This window comes from Vespa mandarinia, chromosome 8 (genome assembly GCF_050613455.1).
Source record: "Vespa mandarinia isolate Hongniang chromosome 8, ASM5061345v1, whole genome shotgun sequence".
NCBI classification, from domain to species: Eukaryota; Metazoa; Arthropoda; class Insecta; order Hymenoptera; family Vespidae; genus Vespa; species Vespa mandarinia.
Window position 1 is genome coordinate 2,322,501 of NC_140817.1, and position 24,000 is coordinate 2,346,500.

General features: G+C 37.1%; 1 protein-coding gene across 9 annotated transcripts in view; it reads left to right on the top strand.

The window, feature by feature from the left end:
* The window catches only part of rdx (BTB/POZ and MATH domain-containing protein rdx), an 88,850-nt gene that overhangs the window by 42,400 nt on the left and 22,450 nt on the right, over positions 1-24,000 (top strand). The window contains exons 1-2 of one of the 9 annotated variants that reach the window (XM_085658893.1): positions 14,464-16,258; positions 16,340-16,701. The exons of 6 other annotated variants lie outside the window; for them this stretch is intronic. In XM_085658893.1, coding sequence (XP_085515019.1) covers positions 16,586-16,701 — 116 coding nt within the window. In that variant the 5' untranslated portion in view covers positions 14,464-16,258; positions 16,340-16,585. Of the gene's footprint in view, positions 1-14,463; positions 16,702-24,000 lie in introns of those variants that run through there. 2 more of the 9 variants (XM_035887224.2, XM_035887227.2) reach the window with 2 other exon arrangements.

Consider the following 24,000-nt stretch of genomic DNA (forward strand, 5'->3'; position numbering starts at 1 on the left):
AATATTTTTCATTAATTCTATTACATACATACATACATACGTGTGTGTGTACGTGCGTGAATAAAACAAACGTATGTATTTACATAAATACATTAACAAAGACATCGCGATACATTGTCAAATATTATGACATAATTATTATTTCTCTCTCTCTCTCTCTCTCTCTCTCTCTCTCTCTCTCTCTCTCTCTCTCTCTCTCTCTCTCTCTCTCTCTCTCTCAGGAAATATAAATATGTATAATATATTCGTCATATGTATAACGCAATATATTCGTAAATAATTTATGACGCACGCGTATGCTGATAGAAATTTCTTGTTTTCGTTCTTTTTTTTTTCCTTGCTTTTAGAAAAAGAATATATATATATATATATACATAGGTTCATCAAGATATTAAATATCTTGCGAGAATTTTTACGTAAATAATTATCGACAAACGCAAACATACCTCCTCTTTCCATTCGTCAATTATTCATTCATATAACTTCGAACGTATATATATATATATATATATATATATATGTGTATAAAATAATTTCCTCATCGTTGCGTCCCTTATTTCTATCCCCCCAACCTTGCCCCTTTTAATCGTCAAAAAATGTTTTCGAAATTAGATTATTTTTCAAAGCTAAAAATTTGCCCGTTCTCATCTAGCCGATCGAGAAAATACGAGGAGATGAGAAACCTCTGGTTACTTCCGGTATTGCGCAATCTATAAACGATCTACATACATACACACATATATATAAGTATATATGTACACGTACATAAGTACATACGTAAGTACGTACGTACATACACGATAGAAGTTACGATAGAAGTAGCAAAGGCGTGGATACTAAGTACCCTCATCCTCCCTCCCTCTCCTCTTTCTCTCTCTCTCTCTCTCTCTCTCTCTATCTCTATCTCTTCGTAGCGAAGCATATCGAAATGGTTATTTTCGACGGTGAGGTCGTTTAGGACGCGTAAAACGAGCACTCGAGGACATCCTCTAGCTGCGGCACCTCTCACCGATTCGTTCTACAAACAAGCCGTGCCCATATCATCGGAGTATGTAAACCTAACCCCGGTACTGACCTCCGAGCGTTTCCTCTTTAATCGATTCGATGCATATGCGTCGATTATTCTAAAAATATCATCCATTATTTCTTTTTTTTTTTTTTTTTTTTTTTTTTTTTTTTTTTTTTTTTTTCATCATATACATACATATACGTGTAGGTATGTATATTGTCAACGATGATACGTCATAATTTATGAGAAAAATAGAAAAAAGAGCAATAACAAAAAAAAAAAAAAAGAAAAGGAAAAGAAAACTAACCAAATTGACGATTTTTATGAAAACGAATAGAGGAAGAGGGAAAAAAAGAAAAAAGAAAAAAATGAAAAATCCTAACTAAACGAATAAATCGTCTTTCGTTATCTCTCTCTCTCTCTCTCTCTCTCTCTCTCTCTCTCTCTCTCTCTCTCTCTCTCTCTCTCTTTCTCTCTTTCTCCTTTTTCAATACTCGTTTTCTCGTCTCGAGAAGTTTCAATTGTCAATTCGCGATAGAAAAGAAGAATGGCGGGGATTCTGGGGAACGGTGGAGCGAGAGAGAGAGAGAGAGAGAGAGAGAGAGAGAGAGAGAGAGAGAGAGAGAGAGGGAGAGAGAGAGAGGGAGAGAGAGAAGAGGGTTTTGAACATTGGCCAATCAATTCACGTTGACGGACAGGAAATCGATCCTTAGGTCAGAAAATATGCGAACATTCATTCTAACCCTCCTTTGGATAAGAGACGAGGTTCAAATCATAGGAACGACCTTAACCGCTTCTCCCCTCACTCCCACACCAAACCACCTACGTTTCTACCTCTCCCCCCACTCTCTCTCTCTCTCTCTCTCTCTTTCCCTCTTTTTTTGTCTTTTTCATCGCAACGGTATCGATAGTCGATAGAAGATCGATCGTTTAGGATTATAGGTGGTAGTGGGTAGTAAGGTAAGGTGCCTCGAGGCTCGACCTGAACTCAACCAACGATCAAACGAAGGCCATGGCCGTCGGCTTTAATCCTAACCTGGGAAATTGCCTTCTATTAGCAAAAGAACTATAAAGAAAATCTTTATAATCCGTCGGTTGGGCCGACGTGTTGAATACTTGATATTTACGTATTTATATGTATATGTGTATATGTATGTATATAACATAATATGTACGTATCTATATAAGTACGTACTTACGATGTACCTATATATATATATATATATATTTATGTGTGTGTGTGTGATAAACGATGAAAAAGGAGAAAAAAAAGAAAAGGAAAGAAAAGAATGAAAGAAAAAAGAAAAAAAAAAGAAAAAGAGAGAAAAAAAAAGAATAGAAGTTATAAAAGGGCCTAGATGTATTGTACGGCCGGCTCCCGTGGAAGGAAGGTCAGATATGACGTGTGACACGTTTTATAAAAATCCATAAGGAAAATCATTTGGTCTTTCTTAGCTTCCTCCGATTTTGTGATAAGCCTTCCACCACCACCACCTCTTCCACCTCCTCCTCCTCCTCCTCCTCCTCCTTCTCCTCTTCTTCTGCTTCTTCTTCTTCTTCTTCTTCCTCCACCCCCACTACTACTACCATCTCCTTCACTCTTCCCCTCGCCACGTTTTACTTCAACTCGTCTCACCTTAACCCACCTCACCTCACTTCACCTCATCCCACCTCAGCCCACTCCACCTCACCTCATCTCACCTCTCTATTCTCGTTCGCTCACTCTCGTCGTTCGTCACGTGATACGAGCACGACACCGTGCAAGGCCGATCGGCCTGATGTTCTCTCTCTCTCTCTCTCTCTCTCTCTCGTTTTTTTTTCTTTCGCATAGAAGAACGCAGGTCGTGGAACGCAATCCGCGGAAAGGTCGAGGACGAGATCGACGTTGAACGGAACGTTGAAAACGTAGATGAAAAAAACTCTCGTACGATCGGAAAATTGAGCCTTTGTATACTGATAAAAATCGGACCGTTGATGTTTTTGACCTTGTCCAGCATATTTCATACTTGCGATAGATAAAAAGATTACACATGCACGCACACACACATACACAACACACACTCTCTCTCTTTCTTTCTCTTTCTCTCTTTCTCCCTTTCGTAAAATTCATTTCCATTAAGATTTTTTTAGTTTAATGAGAATCGATGAATCTAGATCGATGATGGTACCAATACAATTAATAATGATTCTCCTATTCGCAAGGCCTTAAATGTCCCTGAAAGCACCGGTGATCACAGGCATTGCTAGCCTAGCTAATAGCATGCGCGCATCAAGCAGCAACGCCTTGGCCCACAACCGAGGTCGACCTCATTTTGATTACATATGTACGAATCGCGCGACCGCCCCTCGCCGGAAATGCATACCCACGAACAATGTCCGACTTTGTGTTGGTCCGACAATGTTGACTTTGTCTCGTCTGTATCTAGGAGAGGGGTTGAAGTTTTGACGGGGAGAGATGGGAGGGCGGGGGCAGGGGGTGGTGGATAAATGAGGTGATTGAGTGTGGGGAAAGTTAAAGGCAAAGAAAAGGATCTAAGTCAAACGACAAGTCATTGGAGGAAATTGTTTTATGATTGATCCTAAATTAAACGTCAACTTTATCACGTTTTCGTCTGTTCTTTTTCTTTATTGTCATTATTATTATTTCTTTTTTTTTTTTTCTCTTCTCCTTGTTTATTTTAATTTTCCCATTTCGTCGTGAAATAAAAACAATCGGATTGATTTATGCGAATGAAAGAAATGAATTTTCCTTTTTCGAGAATAATAATCGATCGATCAGCTTTTGTCCGTGTACAACAAGCCGATCAAGGTCATTCGCGTGATAATCAATGAAAGTTTATGAGGGGGTGTAGGATGTAAGAATAAGAAGAAGAAGGAAGAGTAGAAGAAGAAGAAGAAGAAGAAGAAGAAGAAGAAGAAGATGAAGAAGAAGAAGGTAGAAATATGAATTATTTCGATGGATTATGGATGATGGACTAAGGATGACGAGGGATTTTTTTTTATTAAACTTTAAACTATCTCTTCCACCAAGGTCCATCATGGATGAACAACCGGTCTATCTATTCCTAATATACCTTTATACATATAAAGCGCATATCCCATGTCTTCTAACGGTCTTCCACCTTGACCGAGTTCAACAAGGTCCGTGTCAGATCTCTGTCTTGACTTTGACTCCGTTTTATCATAAAAGTCATTTCAACAATCAATCGGTCGACCGTGAAGCCGTGAGTATCCAACCGTTCTCTCTCTCTCTCTCTCTCTCTCTTTCTCTTTGTCTGTCTGTCTGTCTGTCTGTCTTTGTCTTTATCTGTCATTCTTTCTCTTTCCGACGGAAACTCATTAAGCTAAAGCCAGTGATATCAAGACTGATTGCAAATCAGTTTGCTAGCGCGCTTTGTTGGATAACGGTTGGATGGCATTTAAACGATTAATGCAAATGCTTGGAAATCAAAGTTGCTGGTTTTAACGTAGACCATGCGATAAAGCTTAACTATCACATATATATCTACATAAATATATGTATTTATATATATATATATATATATATATATATATATATATATACGTACTTATATGCATCTACATATATATATATGTGTGTGTGTATGTATATATATATATATATATATATATATATATGTACGGTTATTTACGTAAATAAGGTGCGTGGTGTTATTTGCGCTATTCGTGGCGAGGTTAATTACTTCTCTACCAGCGGAATCAATGTTCTCGATACCTCGATAAAGAAAAGGCTCTCTGGTTGAAGAGAAATGGATGTACACAGTTAACCCCTTCTCTAGCTTCACTTCCAACACATATTTTATTTCCACCAGTAGTACATAGAACAGACTGCCGGCAGCCAATGTATAACTCTACTTCTGATCGAACGTATCTAATACATATCGTCCGTGTGTTATACACCTTCGTCGTAGTTAGAGCACGGCTCGGATATTCGTATTACATTGACCTCCTTCTAATGCACTACTCGACGTTTCTGTTTTAACGAGTCGCATAAGATTATCCCTTTTTTTTTTCTTCTTCTTCTTCTTCCTTCTTCTTTTTTTTTCTTTTCCTTTTTTCTTCTTCTTCTTCTTCTTCCTTCTTCTTTTTTTTTCTTTTCCTTTTTTCTTCTTCTTCTTCTTCTTCATTTTTTCAATATAAACATGCAAATATCCGATCTTTTTTACGATATAATGACATTCGTGAATTTTATTCGTATCATTGATTTATCGTTCCGCATTGTCAAATGGAAATGGAATGTCTTTTGGTTGGCTCGCCGATTCGAATAGGTGGGATTCGGGGGGTGGGGGGAAGGAGGTGGGGGCAGCGTCAAGGGGGGTGGGTGAAAGAAAGAAAGAAAGAAAGAAAAAAAAAGAAAAGGTAAAAGAAATTTCATTTCGTACTCGGGAATATCCATTCGATCTAAATTTCCTTCTCTTCCTAGACGAGAGCCGGTAGTTGGATCTTATCCAGTTCCTTGACAGCTGCGATCTATCGCGATTTCTCGCTCAACATTTCTGTATGTTTATCGCATTTAAAGCTTTTACCTTATCGAGATCTTTCTCTTTTTCTTTCACTCACTCACTCTCTGTCTCTCTCTCTCTCTCTCTCTCTCTCTCTCTCTCTCTCTCTCTCTCTCTCTCTCTCTCTCTCTCTTTCTCTTTCTCTTTCTCCGTTTATCTATCTTTTTCTCTCTATCACCTCTCCCTTTCTCTTCTTGTCTTCTTTATATCAATATACGTATATCACGTTTATTTACTCGAACTGTGATCTATGCTTTTCAAAAATAATGATACACTAGGTATACGCGAACAAGACATTTCCTATTTTGTCTTATACTTCCAACAAATATATTCGTCGAATATATTTTTCTAATCATTTGGCTTCCATCAAATCGAATTAGTTCGAACGTTTCTCGATTGTTTATTATCACGATCGTAACGATCTATATATAAATTTTATTTCGAAGTCTTTTTTTCTTTTTTTTTTTTTTTGTTTTTTTTTTAGAAAGATAAACAGGGCTCGGTATATATTTATAAGTAAAACTATATAAAGGAACAAATGAAAATCAGATTTATGTAAAAAAAAAAAAAAAAAAAAAAGAAAAAGGAAAGAAACGAAAAAGAAGGAAGTAACAAGGAAAGAAGAAAAGAAAAAAAAAGGAAAGAAATTCATTAGAAACAAACTGGTACAAAAAAAATGAAGTTAAAAGTGATTTACAAATGGAAACGATGAAAATAATGATGAGTCGTTCTTCGACTATGGAGTTTACGTGGTTCACGTTTATGTAGTATCCGCGTATTATGGTTGGACGATTTAGGATCGAGAGTTTGTTTTGTATTTCGAGTAACATGAATTGCATTTAGTCGTACATGAACGGACGGAAGGAAGGATGTATGGACGCTGGGCCAGTAGCGTTGCTCCGTTTTATCGAGCGAACAGCACCAGCAAAAGCACCAGTACCAGTACGAGCATCAGAGCAACAACCAGTACCGGCAAATGCACCAGTAACGCCGGTACACCAGTAAACCAGCACCATCAGCAATACCAGTAGCACACCGGCAGCAATAGCACTGGCAATAGCAGCAACATACCAGCAAAACAGCAACGGCGGCAGCTTGTCCCGTGACCTGACCTCGTCTGAACCTTCCTCCATATACCACTTTACCTCGCTCAGTTTCGCCCTAACGCAATCACCTCCACGCAAACTCCACCTTCTGCCGGTTCAACTTCCACTACTAATATCTACTGGCAACATCTTTCGTGTGTATATATATATATATATATATATATATATATATAACTGGACAAACGGATAGATAGATTAATTAATTGATTTATTTATCTTCTTATCAATAATCTTTTGTCAAAACAATGTGAGAGATATCACTGAAAGCAGCATGAAAAAAAGATTCTTCAAATAATACGCTAAAAAAATAACAAAATTATATATGTATATACAATATGTTATTTTCTATTATTTTATTACTCTATTTTTTCATGAGTTATGAGATATTATTCCAAAGTTTTTTTTTTTTTTGTTTTTTTTTTTTGAAAGAGATAAAATTTCTACTTGAAAAATGATCAGTAAAATCGTAAAATTTCAATAACGAAACGACATTGAATACTCGGTTCGAAGTATCCTACCAATTTCTTTCTTTCTTTTTTTTTTTTTTTTTCTTTTTTTTTTCTTTTTCTCTTTCTTTTACTTTCGAAATATATATTTTCGAAAATATTTATGTATTTTTACAGGATGACTCATATTATAACTGACGACGAATGATTATCAAATTTATCTTTAGTCAGTCCATAAATATCTTATTATGTTTAACTACATGCATACACATACATACATATTTTATATATATATATATATGTATATATATGTGTATATATATATATATATATATATATATATATATATACAACACATACAATAATTAATCATTATTTAGATTGTATTGGCCAATAAAATAACGTCAGAATTTTCATTATTTTGCATCTGTATTTATATATTCGTCCAGTTACGTATATATGATTAATCATTATTAAATTGAATTGGCCAATGTCAGTAGCTAATGTCAGCAGAATGTCAATAATTTTGTATTTAATAAATAAATATTATTATTATTATTATTATTATTATTATTATTATTATTATTATTTATTTATATAGACATTATTTATTGACATAGTCCAATGGTTATATATGTACGTCGATATTTTATGGTATTTGTCCATTCTATTTCACATAGTCTATTTCTAACTGTAAAAGAGAATGAAAGAAAGAGAGAAAGAAAGAAAGAGAGAAAGAGAGAGAGAGAGAGAGAGAGAGAGAGACAGAGACAGAGACAGAGATAGAGATAGAGAGAGAGAGAAAAGGTATATGTTGGTAATGACAAGAAGTAAAATTTATAGTACACTCATAGTTATATATTATAGCTCGAACAAATTAGTAACAACCACCTCGGAGGACTCGTAAATGGGAACGTTAAGCACTTGCTGTTGTAAACTCCTGTCATCCGCAGACACGAACCGCATTCGGTGGTGGCGGCCATATAAGCTGGCACATTAGAAAGTACCTTCGCTATTAGTCTATGTTCGAGTTAGTCCAACCATTCATTCCTGTTCGTCTATATATGAAATATCTAAAACTATATCTTACATCGACTATCACGATGTATAACGAATGATCTTTTTATATTCTCGATTTTTTTTTCTTCTTTTTTTTTTTTCTTTTCTTTTCCTTTTTTTTTCTTTTTTTTTCTTTTTTTTTTATATATATCTACATATCCAATCAATTAGATATTTTTATTGTAATATCTGATATGGAAATATCTAGTAGAGTTACTTTTCCTCTTTTTTTTTTCTCCTCTCTCTCTCTCTCTCTCTCTCTCTCTCTCTCTCTCTCTCTCTGTCTTTTTTCCTTCTTCTTTTTCTCTTTGCGATGGATTTATTTATCTCTCTTTTTTTTTTTTTACGAGCTTTCTATTGATTTTTTTTTTTTCTTTCTATTGTTTACATTGAACTTTCGTTTTTATTACGTACATTCTATATATTACTTTTGTGCGTATTTTTTCTTGGCAAACTATAATCTTATCTTCGAAGATGTCCATTCTCCCTTCCCTTTTTTTTTTTTTCCTTTTTCTTTTCTTTTCTTTTCTTCTTGCCTCGTCTTACGTCCAACTACATTTCGTCATTTTACGCGGAGACATATTACGCGTACGCGTAAATGTGTGTGTGTGTGTGTGTGTGTGTGTGTGTGTGTAAGTAATGTATGTGTACGTAAAGGTATTAGGTACATCCGTAGAGATTCGAAAGTGTGCAAATAGAACGAGTGAAGGGGTTGGACAGCGTAAATAGGTGCTGAATTCCAATTCGATCGAGAATTTTTTTCGTTCTCAATCCAATGAATGCATAGATTTATCGATCGGCATATTAAAGAAGAGAAGAAAAGGAAGAAAAGAAAAAAAAAAGAAGAAAGTAAAAAAAAAGAAGAAGAAGACAGAAGCATAAATAAAACCCATCGTCATCGGTATATAATATTTTAATTCAATTTTAATGCAAATTGTCTGTTCACGATAGAGATGATTCTTACATCTGATTCGAAAGTTGAAAAGTAAAATAATTATTCTTTTTGTTATTTTTGTTTTTTTTTCTTCTCTCTCTCTCTCTCTCTCTTTTTTTTTTTTTTTTTTTTTTTTTTTTTTTACGTTCTTGCTTAGACACCGCACGTTTATTAACGCACAGATTTATCCGAGGTCAATAATAAGAGAATAAAAAAATTGTTTCGAAAAATTGTTCGTTCAGGTTTCGAGAAATTGAGAGAAAAAGAAAAAATAAACGAAGGAAAACAAAAAAAGAAATAAATAAATAAATAAATAAATAAATAAATAAATAAATAAATAAATAAATAAATAAATAAATGAATGAATGAATAAAAACAAAAAAAAAATGGGAGAACCTTAATCAATTTGAAAAAATGGTCCGAATATAATATTTATATGACCCATTCCGTGACCCATGCAAGAACGTTCACGCATACAGATTCACACGGATAGAAAGAGACTGACACACACACACACACACGTACACACATATATATACACACACACAGATAGACACGTACACATACACACTGACGTAACCGTGTGTGAATTAATTTGGTTCGAGCAACAGGCTAACGCCAAGCGAACGAACGAAGCGAACGAGTGAGCACTCACCACGAGAAAGTTACGTGACCTGTATAAAGTACCTTTTCTCTCAGTGAAACGTTCCGAAAAATCGTCCATTTCGATCCTTTTTCATTTTACAGTACTTTATATACGATAGTAAAAGAGAAAAAGAGAGACAGAGAGAGAGACAGAGAGAGAGAGAGAGACAGAGAGACAGACAGAGAGACAGAGAGCGGAGGAAGAATAAAAAGAGGAAGAGGTAGAAAGGAAGAAATAAGAGGAAAAAATATCTATGTACTTTTATGAGGACATGAAAATGAGGAAGAGATAGAGTAAGAGATAGAGATGGAGAAAGTAAAAGAGAGATAGATAGATAGATAGATAGATAGAGAGGAAAAGAGGCAAGGACAGTTTAATGAAGAGAATTAGGTCGTACTTTGTAGAGTTAAAACTCGAGCATCGTTAGATTCACCTTCTCCATCTCCATCTCTCTCTCTCTCTCTCTTTCTTCCTCTCTCTTTTTTCTCTCTTTAGGTTACGAAAATCAAGTTGTACTGCTACTGATACTTGTACCAGTTGTACTTGTACTTGGTACTTGTAGTTGTACTCGTACTGTTGCTAGTTACACTTACTGGTGGTACTGATATTTGTGCTGGTACTACTGGGGTACTCTGATGTTGCTCGCACAAAGCAGGAGCTATACTGCGCCTGTCGGGAAAGAAAAAGGATAGAGAGGAGGTTCTCTTTCGAGAGAGCCGAGGTTGAATTTTTATTTAAACTCGACACTAAGTATTCACGTTCTGGCCTTCGTCTTACTTCGTTCACCATCGTCCGACAATGAAGTTTCGTAATTGGCCGACTAATAAACGTTCGTACTTCATTCGAAATATACTACTTCAACTTCGAAGAGAGAAAAAGACTAACATACATACATACATACATACATACATACATACATACATACATACATACATACATGCATGCATGCATATATATATATATATATATATATATATATATATATATATATATAGAGAGAGGGAGAAAGAGAGAGAAGAAAATTTATCTCATTTGTGTGAAATCAAGAAACTTTAGAATGAATCGTTTTAGAAAATAAGTAAAAAGTCGGTCGTGGAACTCGGCGAGGAACGAAATCGAAGCCTTTACTACTATTACTACTACTACTACTACTACTACACTACTACTACTACTACTACTACTACTACTACCACTACTACCACGACTACTACTACTACAACCATTCGTTTACTCGTGAAATTAGCACGTACCTTTCTAGAAGGACGAATTGAGTAGGTTGGTAGGTAGGTACATGTATTTGAGACGAGGAGAAATTTCGATTACAAAACCGTCACGATATATCCCCATAGCCGTTGTCGTTGTCGTTGTCGTTGTCGTCGTCGTTGTTGTCGTCGTCGTCGTTGTTCGCGTGTCGCATACACACATACAGAGACAACGATAATTCTCTTCAAGCGAGAGTACGAGAACTGATTTTATGCCGTTAGACTCTCGCGGATGAATTCCTCTCCTCTTAAGGTTCGTACGTGCGCTTACTCACGAATACCTAAGCGACTTTTGCGACACGCTAAGCTCGTATTTCTTTTTCTTCTTCTTTTTCTTCTTCTTCTTCTTCTTCTTCTTCTTCTTCTTCTTTCTTTTTCATTTTTTTCTTTCTTTTCTTTTCTCTTCTTTTGCTTCGCTTCGCTTTGCTTTGCTTTGCTTTGCTTTGCTTTACTTTGCTTGTCTTTTCTTTTTGTACGCGGAGGTCATATTTGCCTTTCCCCATTGTCGTCCTTATTTTCTTCCCTTTTAACTTAAAACTCTTTCTACGATTTACTATTCCTCCTTCGCTTTGATCTCGTCGTTGTTCACATTGTCGTTCTTGTTATTGTCGACGAATCAGAAGAAGGGTTGAAGCGTTATATTTTATATAAGGCGTATTAAAAATTTTCGATATGATTGAATGATATGGTAAAAAGAAAAAAAAAAAAAAAAAAAGAAGAAGAAAAAGGAAAGAAAAAAAGAAAACTGAAGATTGAGAAGTGTCTATGTTTGATCGAAAATATTTTTTTTTTATTAATATATACATATATATATATATATTAATATATATTATAAAATGTATATATATATACGTATTAATATATTCTAAAAGTAAATTTCAATTTTAATATCATAGAGAAAGGATCAACGTTCCTATTCCAAAGGGATTTTTCCATTAATAGATAAACGAATAACGAAATAAATAAAAGTGATTAAATAAAAAATAAATAAAATAATTAAAGTAAATAAATCGAATCGAAAGAATACCGTCATATTTAAAACGTTATATTAATGTCGTGTTATTATATATTATTCGACATCGCGCTGGCGGGGCGGGAGGGAGGGTGTGGTGGGGTACGATGAGGTCGTCATTGTAAACGTCGAGGACGTCGTGGACATCGACGAAAAACTTTTATATCCTCGACATATTTGCCATTAAAATAGGATTATCCTTATTCGAACGTATACAAGACACGAGAAATGATAAGACACCTTGTATATATATGTCTAACGAATTATTAAATAAAATATAAGGAGAAGTAAATTCACGGAGATGAAATATAATGGAAAAGAGAAGTTAACGATTGAAAGAAAGAAAGGAAAAAAAAAAAAAAAAAAAAAAAAGAAGAAAAAAAAAGAGAAATCGCAAAATAGACATTTTATATACATTTTTACACCGGCTTGTGTGTGCTTTTTTCGGCCGGAGGATGTTCAGCGACGGTTTTTTTAAAGGGGGTCAAGGGAACCCTCAGCCCCGGGGGCCCACCACAGAAAAATGGCAGCAATAGCAGCAACAATGGCAACGGCAATAGCAGCAACAGCAATAGCAAAAGAAGAAGAAGAAGAAGAAGAAGTTATACGAATTCACTTTCTCTCTCTCTCTCTCTCTCTCTCTCTCTCTCTCTCTCTCTCTCTCTCTCTCTTTCTTTCTCTCTCTCCCTAATTCGTTACGAAGAATTTCAAAATACTTGCGGAAACGTAAATATAAGTATACCGTGTGTTACTTTAACTTTCTTTTTTTCTTCCTTCCTTTCTTTCTTTCTTTCTTCCTTTCTTTTTTTCTTTTTTTTTTTTTTTTTTTGTCGTACGAGTCATACGTAATAATATTCCCTTAGATCATATAAGAACGTTAATATGTTAAAAGAGAGGGCGCCTTGTGTTCTCCTTTCTTTTTCATTTATCTCCATTCTCATCGTTTTACGGTTGGTCTGTAAAAAGCGACATTAAATACAATAGAAATTCAGCGAAAATTTCTTTCTTTCTTCGATGGAAGGAAGTAGGAAGGAAGGAAGGAAGGAAGGAAGGAAGGAAGGAAGGAAAAAAAGGAAGGAAGGAAGAAAGAAAGGAAGGGAGGAAGGGAGGAAAAGTACGAACGTACGAACGTGTACGATCGAACGGAACGAGCAAGGAACATGCACGTTATTCTCCCACACAATGTCACAAGCATCGTGCGTGATTCCGTTGGTAGGACGGATAAATGGACGGATGGACGTCACGGTCCCATTGACGCCGAGACCCCCAAGTACCTTAAACACCCATAAAAACATTTTCGTGACCCCTTTCTCTCTCTCTCTCTCTCTCTCTCTCTCTTTTAATGTCAGACGAGGACGATACGGTAGCCCCATTCTCTCGAGTTCCGGTGACACGTAACCCTCCCCTCCCCTCCCCTCCCCGTCGCCCCTCTCCCTCTCCCTCACCTCTCCCCTCATCCCTCCATCCTCCCCGATCGATGACTATCGAAGGACCTTTCACGCTCGCACCTCAACAACCAATAAGCTTTGTTCCGTTCTTAGAAAGGATCTTGCAAATATCACATTCCTAATTATTCGAATCTTCGATGTCCGAAGAACCTGAGAAAGAATGAAAGCAACGATCCTTCGAACGTTGTGCACGTGCACGCTCGATTGGATCGATCGATCAATCAAAATGACGATCATCGACCAGTCATCGATTATTATAATTACTATTATTTCGAAAATAATAATTCTTATAAATCTCATCGATATTATTTTTTTTTTTTTTTTTTTTTTTTTTCTAAATACAAAATGGTAGTAGTAGTAGTAGTAAGTTATTTACTCACTTACTTACTTAGTTACTTATCTAAAACTCGTTGGAAAAAAAAGTAAAATGTCCCCGTTCCGCGCGATTGAATTGAATGTCTGATTCGTTTGTAAAAAAAAAAAGAAAAAGAGAGAGCGAGAGAGAGAGAGAGAAAGAGGGAGAGAGAGAGAAAAGTAAAAAAAAAAAAAAAAATGAAAAAGAAGCAGAAATGGTCGATAAAAATAGTGACATTGATTACGGCCCGGTTCTCAATGGTGCGATTGTGGACGCGCGATATATAGTATTGGATTCGTGGCAAAGAAAAAAGTAAATACTCTCGAAGAGACAGATGTTCGCGCACGTGTTATTGCTGTTTGTTATTTTTCTATTTTCCTTGGTGTAGAAAGAGATGTAATTAAAAAAAAAAAAAAAAAAAAAAAAAAAAAAAAAAAAAAAAAAACGAAAAAAAAAAGAACAAGCATCATACACTCTTGGCCAATAATCAAACGAATACAGAGAGATGTAGAAAAAGTAATTATTAAATTAAATAATTGCATCTAATGTATATAAATGGTAATGAATGATGAAAGAAAAGATTAGGGACAAATCGTTAGTATTAAATAATATTTCCTTTTTTTTTTATAAACCATCGAACTCGAATATTTCTCTCTGTTTCTCCTCCTCCTCCTCCTTTCTGTCATCCTCCTATCATCGCCACCCCCTGCCACACCCCCATGTTCTCACCTATAATGTTTTGCGAAAGTATAATTATATCTTGGACAAATTGATATAATTGAATTAAACAAATAATTGAAAAAAAATAATCGAGTTAGGAGAAGTATGACATAATTGGCAAACGATTATTGATTGTTATTGTTCAACTCGTGTATACACGAGTTTTGTAGAAACTATTGTATCGTCAATTCCAGCGTGACGCATGCGAGTTATTAAAAGATTTAATAATTCGCATATAGAGAACATTTCGTGATATCGGAGAAGATAAAGGAAGAATAAGAATAAAAGAGAAGAGAAAAGGAGAGAAGTAGAATAGTTTCCTTTAGATATTAGAGCCACGCCAGTAACAGTATAGAGTAGAGTAGAGTAGAGCAAAACAGAGCAGAGCAGAGCAGAGCAGAGCAGAGCAGAACAGAGCAGAACAGAGCAGAGCAGAGTAGAGCAGAGCAGAGCAGAGTAGAGCAGACCAGAGCAGAGCAGAGCAGAGCAGAGCAGAGGATAGCAGAACGGAGCAGAACAGAGCAGAACAGCGGAGGCAGCAGTAGCAACAGTACGGCGTCGACGCAGAACGAAAAACCTTGGTTTCGCCCGTCGTCGCCGTCGCGAGCTGTATGTATCCCGAGCGGGCGCACGAGGTCGTAGCGAATATACCCGAGCGATGAACGAACCTAGACGAAGTTAACCGAGTCATAGCGTAATCGGCCGAAGCATTAAGCTAGGTGGTGGGGTATCAAGAAGGCTCAGTGTCTCGATTCAGTCGAGCCAGCGTCGTGGTTGGAATCGGTTTTGGGTGAGTGACGGGTACCGTCTCTCTCTCGGCGGGGAGGGGAGAGTAGAAACTCTCGCAGGTCGTTCCAAGGCAGCCGCTCTTTAATCGCGCGTACACGAGGTAGTCCAGTCGATGGTGGCCAGCTGCCGGAGTGAGGTTCAGTATCGCAGCTGCGCGTCTTTTCTCTCCTCCCCTCGCTCGCTTCTTTTCCTTTTTCTCTCTTTCTCCCTCCCTTCCTTTTCTTCTTCTTCTCCTCTCTGTCTCTCTCTCTCTCTCCCTCTTTCTTTCTTTCTCTCTTTCCCTCGAATACATATCCCATTGGTTATCCCTTTCCTCTCTTCGTACTTATCTTTGAGTCCTTTACCATTCTAGCGCACACTATCAATCCTCTTATATTGACCTATCATTCTCGTGTTACGCACGGCTCCATCTGAGATCTCTTTACCATCCTCATTCTCGTCCTCGTCCTCGTCTTCATCCTCGTCGTCGTAGTAGTAGTCGTCGACGTCGTCGACGTCGTCGTCGTCGTTGTCGTCGTCGTCGTCGTCGTCGTCGTCGTCGTCGTCGTCGTCGTCGTCATTGTCGTCGTCGTCGTCGTCGTCGTCCTCGTTTCCCGTCGCATCGCACGCAGTGGATTTCGCGACACGCGTCGCGAAATATTGTTCTTCTATCTCATTAGCAGAGCATTACTCCCGAGAATATTACCACTGAAATAGAAGAGCAAGGGAGAGAGAGAGAGAGAGAGAGAGAGAGAGAAACAACAGGCGAACAGACAGACAGAGGGTAGTATAACACAGTGAAAATGCGGTGGTTGGTGGTGGTGGTGGTAACGACAAGTGCAACACCGAAATAAAGAGAGTAAGAGATATAGAGAAAGAAATAAATAAAGAAAGAAAGACGAACAGACTGGAAGCAGTCAGATAGAAAGAAAGAAAGAAAGGTGGGGCGTTGACGGAAGGAAAAAAAGAGGTAAGGAAAAGGAAGAGGAAAAAGATAAAAGTATACACTCTCGACGAACCGTATCCCCAAGGCGAGATTTATCATCGACAGGAGTAGTAGTGTTAGTTAGAGAAAAGGAGAAGGAGAAATCTACTGGTCGTCCTCGTCCCTTAAAAGGAAAAAGAAGGAGAAGTAAGTGTAGGAGAAGGAGAAGGAAGAGGAAGAGGAGGAGAGGAGGTGGCGGAGGAGGTGAAGGAGGAGCAGCAGAAGCAGCAGAGCCGTTTTTTAGCCTTTCGTTAGCCACAGCGGAAGTTATGACGGAGACGCGTGCTAGAGAAGGAAGTATTATCCGCGCGCATGTGTCCAGTGGGTTATAATAGTGAATACGAGGAAGTGGCCCTTGGAAATCTGGATAATTTGTTTTCTACATCTACGGGGCCTGAATTATCTCGTGTCAGGATGGCGCTCGCGCGGTACGTAGCTCTGTCTCTGTTCTTCATAGCCAGTGTTCTTCTTCTTCTTCTTCTTCTTCTTCTTCTTCTTCTTGTTCTTCTCTTCCGTCTCCTCTTCTCCTCCTATGCCTTCGTTGGCCTTCGTTCATTCCGCGAGGGCAGGGCCTCTTGAAACCCCCCCTTGTCCACCCCCACCTTTAACCTCCCCAGCCCCTCACCCAGCCCTTCCGTCCCCGAGCAACTCCTCCTTCGACTACTCCCCTATCCCTCACCTACCTACCTACCTACCTAGCTACCTAGCTACCTACCTAACCATCTACCCACCTACCCTCTTCTCGATCGCGCTCGAAACTTCACGCGTCACGCCTCTTATGTACTACAATCGAAAGAAACTAAACTTTTTTTTCTTTCCTTTCTTTTCTTTGTTTTATGTTTTCTTTTTTCTCTTTATTTTTTTTATTTGCTTTTTTCTCTTTTCTTTTCCCCCTCCTCACCCACACAGACACACTGTGTGTACTTACTTGCTTGCTTACTTACTTAGTTATTTAATTACTTACTTACTTACTTACTTATTTAGTCACTTACTTAACCCGTCGTTGTTGTATGTTTTGTTTTTCCTCGCTTCACTTCACTTCGCTTCGCTTCACTTTACTTTTCCTTTCCCTTTCCCTTTCCCTTTCCTTTATCGTGTCCACCTTTGATACATGTATGTATGTACGTATGTATATATGTATGTATGTATACGAGAGAAGAAGTTCCTTCAACGAACATCGGATTTATCGTTCGAGTGGATTGAAGGGAGGGGAGTTGGTATAGGTGATAACACCTAGTCGAGAACTCGTCGTCGCACTATTGTTACTATTTTCAAATCGTCTCGAGGATATTTTAAAACGTGTGAGGAGAACTATCATTCTCCCTTTACTAGATCGTAATTGCAAATTTTTTTCTACCTCGTAAAAATATAGTAAGTAAGAGTATAGTTTTAATGATAATGGAACGTACAATGACATAGTAATGGTTCCGTCGAGAGATTAGCAGCGGTGGTTCGATAGACGGTCAACGACCGGTCCTGCTGCAAATATACCGTCCTCTTCTATGTGTCATGCGTGTTCTCGCTCTCTCTTTCTCTCTCTCTCGCTCTCTCTCGCTCTCTCTCTCTCTCTCTGCCTGTATCTCGTTCTCTGGTTTATATATACATATGTGTGTGCGTATGTGTATATGCATGTATATATGTATATACATATATATGTATATATGTATGTATGTAATGTCCTCTTCTCTATGCGCACTAGTTCTCAACCGAAATGAAAAGGGATGATGAAGGGTGAGCAAAAGGGAAGCTCGGTTTTCGGTGATAGAGTTAATTCCGTAGCCATTGTTCATCCTTCTCTCTCTTTCGCTCTCTCTCTCTCTCTCTCCTTCACTCTCCTCTCTCTCTCCTTCACTCTCCTCTCTCTCTCTCTCTTTCTCTCTCTCTTCTGTTTCCTTATACTCATAACTCGGAACTAAGTTCTTGGTCAAGTCCGACTGTGGTTGTTGCTGCTCACTATACGAAGAACCGAACGGCGCAAGGTTAATACACCTTTTTATGTCGAGTCCAGCCTTTTAACGGATGCGGGCTCCGTCATGGTTCGACGATTTGCTTTCATGCGAATGCATTTGACCCTGAATGCTATTCCGTTGGAATTTGAAAGATGAAAACACGTTCTTCCGCGGTCTTGTACTTTGTAACATCTCTTTATATCTATTCCTCTATCTTTATCTTTTACTTCTATATTTTTATTCAACTTTTTTCATTTTCTTCCCAAATATATTCTCGATTCGATTGGGTTAATATATATATATATATATATATATATATATATATATATATGAGAGAGAGAGAGAGGAAGATAAAGATAAAAAAAGAGAAACATATATTTGTTATTTTCGTACTAAAGATAAATTTTGATACTAGACATTGTATTTATTGTTACTACTTAAGACGATACGTACCGATTTAGGAACGGTATTACTAACATGGAATACCGTAGGAAGCCGATAAAATTTGAAATTCAAAAGCTCTTGCAAGGAAACGACTGACTTAGAGGACGATCGATCGATCGATCTAAGTGTAATCGTTTCTTTTCTACAGATAAACCAGGAACGTAACAAAATGGCTAAGCTAAGTTAGCCAGTCTGTTAGCTATTCAACTTGCTGGCTGGCTGGCTGGCTGGCTGGTTTGCTTGCTTGCTTGCTTGCTAGATAGCTTGCTTGCTAGCTTGCTACTTTGCTAGCTTCTTATATACGGTCACTTCGTGACGAGACTTAACGATTAGAATTTTCTTTCGATCTGTAGACTAGAGGTAAAGCCAGCCCTTCTATTGGTCGACGTTTCCTTTACCGATCGGGTAATGCAATCGCACGTACAGCGCTCAAAGTCAACGTGCCATGAGTGAACATTTCCCATAACCATAAGGAATAAAACATGAATAGAAAAAAAAAAAAATATATATATATATATACATAATAAAAATAAGAATTGTAGGTAGTTTTCAAAGTACTTATCTCTCTATCTCTCTCTCTTTTATTTTATAACCTTTATCGTTATCATGAAACTGTGGAACACGGTTTCCTAGGATGGACTATCTCTCTCTCTCTCTTTCTTTCTCTCTCTCTCTCTCTCTCTCTCTCTCTTCTCCACATCGTATTACACCTTAGGCGTTAGTCAGTTTACCTACTTCCTGTTGGCTCACGGCAGCGCGCTATCGTTCAAAGTGGTGAATCACGAAGACTATAAATGTATGATGAGCTACTTCTCGTATCAAACTCAAAGTGCGAATAGAGCAGCCTGCCTTCCTTCCTTCCTTCCCTTCCTCCCTCCCTCCCTCCCTCCCTCCCTCTCTCTCTCTCTCTCTCGCGCCTCCCCACCCCTTCTCTTTCCCCCTTTTTTCTCCCACCATTCATCGAGTAATCGCCCGATCACTGTATCTTCATTATGTCCTTGACATTGTTGTCAATAAGTGACTCTTGAAAATAATTAAAAAAAAAAAAGTCGTTAAGTAGTTCGGAACGTAGATCGTAAGTCTGATAAAAAATTATCACGTACGGATACAATGGATCGTCCTTATACAATTACAAAAACGACTATGACAACGACGACGACGACAACGACGATGACGATGACGGCGATGTTTTATTACATCGCTACGGCCGGGCGTTGTTGTGCACGTTTTCTGTTAACTTCCGTCGTCGTCGCGTCGTCTCTCTCTCTCTCTCTCTCTCTCTCTCTCTCTCTTTCTCTCTTCTACTGTGCCGATAATAGCGGATGTTGTGTAACGACATAGAAAACGTTTTTAAAGATAACTCGGCCTTCGGCAATTTAAGAAAAGTCGGTGAGCCTTTATACTGATACTGTCACTACTATTACTATTATTATTGTTACTATTGCTATTACTATTAACGTTACTAACACTTACTACTACTACTACTGCTACTACTACTACTACTACTACTACTGCGATACGTGCATATACTTAATCAATTTGTATAATATATATATATATATATATATATATATTTATCTGAATTAATTAATATATTCAGTTTTCTTCGAATTAAATAATTCTTTTTCGAAGAACGATCATATCGGTCTATGTATGTATAATATATGTATATATGTATTTATGCATTTATATATCTACGTTTGTATATGTTAATTGTATAAACAATTTTCTCGTTCGATTTTTACTCAGAAGTATCGTAAATACTTACATTACTTGATAATGATGACTGATTCAACAATGTATAATATCTAATTCAACGAACTAACAGCGGCTCCAAAATCTTGCGATCTTGGTTTTGAGCCGTTAGCGGTGTAAGGATTTATTATACTCCTTTAACAATCTGCTCTATTATAATAATAATAATTTTAATTATTAATTATTATAATTTATTATATTTCTTCAACAATCTATTCTATTATTATTATTATTAATTTTTATGATTTATTATACTTCTTCAACAATCTGCTCTATTATAATAATAATAATAATAATTATTATTATTATTATTATTATTATTAGTATTATTATTATTATTATTAATGGCAAATTAAATAACAACGTATATAATATATGTGCTTGCATTATATTTAAGAAAAAAAAGAAGGAAAAAAACGGGAGCAGTATTATCCCAGTATTTTAAAACATCCTCTATGATACTGATCTGTCTCTGTGTTTCTTTATCTATATATATATATATATATATGTATATATGTGCACGTGAGTGTGCATATGTATGCATTTTCATTATGATCTTACTAATGATGAAGATAATACGCTTTGAGATGTTAAATCTTTATTTCACGTATAACGTTTCATCGGAATATTTCATTTTGTGTTTCATTCAAGAGGAATCATTGTTGTTGTCCTCTTTTCAAAAAGAAAAAAAAAAGAGCTAGAAAAGAGAAAGAAAGAAAAAAAAAAAGGAGAAAAATTTACTTGCCTCTTCTCTTCCACTCTATCCCTTCCCCCAGCTTCAACCAATTCGAAAATTAAAAAATTATTGTTAATAATGGTGTTAGTCGATCGATCATCGTTATTGTGTAGTCGTAGATAATCAACATGGCGTTAAGTGAATCGGAAAACCACGTCGACCTTGCCCGACGTTATCGTAATACTGCGCGCCATCATTTATTCTTTTTCCTTTTTTTCTTTTATTTTCTTTTTTTCCTTTTTTTCCCTTTTTTTTTTCTTTTCTTTTTTTTTTTTTGCTGACAACATTAGTGCACACACGCACACGCACGCTAAGGTAGAAATTGTATTCGGTGTCGGTGTCCTTTATTCCGGTAACAGCTGACCTAGCATTGTTATCACATCGTGCACTCCTTTCCTCTCTTCCACCCATTCTCTCTCTCTTTCTCTTTTATGTTTTTTTTTTTTTTTCTCATATAGACGGAAAAATCCTCGTAGAAATCGTTCGTTTTATTACATTTAATCTTCGTCGTTTTATCAATTTGATCTTACGCTCCACTCCCTTTCTCTCTCTCTCTCTCTCTCTCTCTCTCTCTCTCTCTCTCTCTCTCTCACTCTCTTTCTTTCTTTCTCTTTCTCAAAAGAAAGAAAAAAGGAAAAAAAATAAAAAAAAAAAGAAAGAAAGAAGAAAAAGAGAAAATAATCGATTAGATCGCATTAGAGTTTGTCGATTATCTGAACAACTACGTTAATAACAGCTTGACCGATAAAACGATGGTCATATACATATATACATATGTATATATGTATGTATGTATGCATATATATATATATGAATACATATATCATGTACGCTCAGGTTCCTTGGATAAGTCGTATTATAGACTAAAACAGTGTTTCTCAACCTATGAGGCCCAATCGCTCATATATCGTGGCCATTGTTATATATTTAACAGCGGTCCCAAATAAAATTGTTACCTGATTTGATAGACATGATATTTCCTATCTTACGACAAAAATGAGAAAAGTGATTGATATTCTTGCGAATTCATTGGAATTTATAATAAACTCGATTGTTATCAGTAACGGTCTCGTATCATTGAAATAAATTGAATTATACAAACTGACGTAGTTCATAATCTTAAGGTTCTTAAGATTGAGAATTGTTTAAAGAAAAAAAGAAAAAACTAAAGAGAAAGAAAGAGAGAGAGAGAGAGAGAGAGAGAGAGGAGACATTTGGGCTGGCTTACAACATTCCAAACGATAAAAAGAATATATGTCAAGTATACACAGGGCAATAAAGTTTGAGAAACTCTGTTCTCTAGACGATCAAATTTCGAGGTTGGGTATATTCAGGGTGTGCGAGAAAAAGACGCGCCGTCAGGCACATCCATTGATTGTATTATCAATTACGAAGTATGGGTATTATTATACATCATAAAGAGAAAGAGAGAGGGGGAAGAAGTTGGCAGTGGTGGGGCGGTTGGGAGGGAGGGAGGAAGATAAAAAAAAGCGAGGCCAATCGATGATGTCCAGTATGTGCCACTCGATGAAATAGAGCCAAGCACAAAGGACGATAGATGTTATATTCACCATATTACATACACATATGCTCGATATTACAAGGTGATGAGCGTACGTGAGAATGTAAAAGATAGAGATAGAGAGAGATAGATAGAGAGAAAGAGAGAGAGAGAGAGAGAGAAATATAGAAGAGTGGAGTAGGCTTGAAAGTGAGGTAGGGGTGCAACGTTCATCAGGGCTGGGAACAGGGTGTCAAAGAAAAGGAAAAAGAAGCTCCGTCATAGGTCGGTCTGTCTGTTGGTCGATCGATCGGTTGGGTCGGTTGGTCGATCGGTCGGTCGGTTGGCCGGTCGGTCGGTCGGTCGATGGTTGTCTCTTTTTTAGGGTTCGTTTTCTTTCTTCACGTTGTCCGTGTCTCCCTTCTTCTCAACAGAACAAACTCTGCCTTGGCTGCCTTCAGCTGTAAGGAGGGTATAGGTGAGTAGCGAGTTCCACGGAATGCAAAACTCGCTGAAGGTTTCTCTAAGGGAGCCACGACGACTTCCACGAAACGTCCTTGCTCGATGGAACAACTTTTTCTTCTTCTTCTTCTTCTTCTGCCTCTTCGTCTTCTTCTTCTTCTTCTTCGTATTTGTCCCTTCTCTGTTCTACTCTTTACTTTACTTTCAAGTCTTTCCATCTCTCTCTCTCTCTCTCTCTCTCTCCTTTTCTCGTGCTAGCACGTTTTCTTTCTTTCTTTCTTTCTTTCTTTTTTCTTATTCGTTTACTGGCTTCTCTCCTTACTCATACTCTACTCTTTTTCTTTCTTTCTTTCTTTCCTTCCTTCCTTCCTTCCTTCTTTCTTCCTCTCTTTTTTAACAGATTTTAGGGATGTCTTCAAAGAAATTTTACTCCTATCTTCCCCTCAATCCCTCTCGTCCAAAGTGCCATCATTATCCCCTCTTTTTTTTTTTTTTTTTTTTTTTTTTTTTGCCTCTCCCACATATCTCGTGTCCCTTCTTCTTCTTTCTCATGTTCGAGACTGAAACAAATATATACGGAACAATCTCATGGAACTTTCGTTCCTCTTTAGATTTTCCTTATTGGATAAAACGTTTCAGAAATCGTTTTTATTCGTTCCTCATAAGCCCCGCAACCCGGCTTTGGGTTGCAAGAAAGATATGGAGTCTTTCTACGATGTTCTTTGTTCTCACGCGATATATACTCTTCCGGGACGGTGCAATGAACGTTCTAAAGATGGAAAGGGGCCGGGGGATGAACTCGTTCTTTTTTTCGTTCTCTTCTTCTTTTAATTTTTAATTCTTTATTTTTAATTATTCATTTTTATTACCACTTGAACTT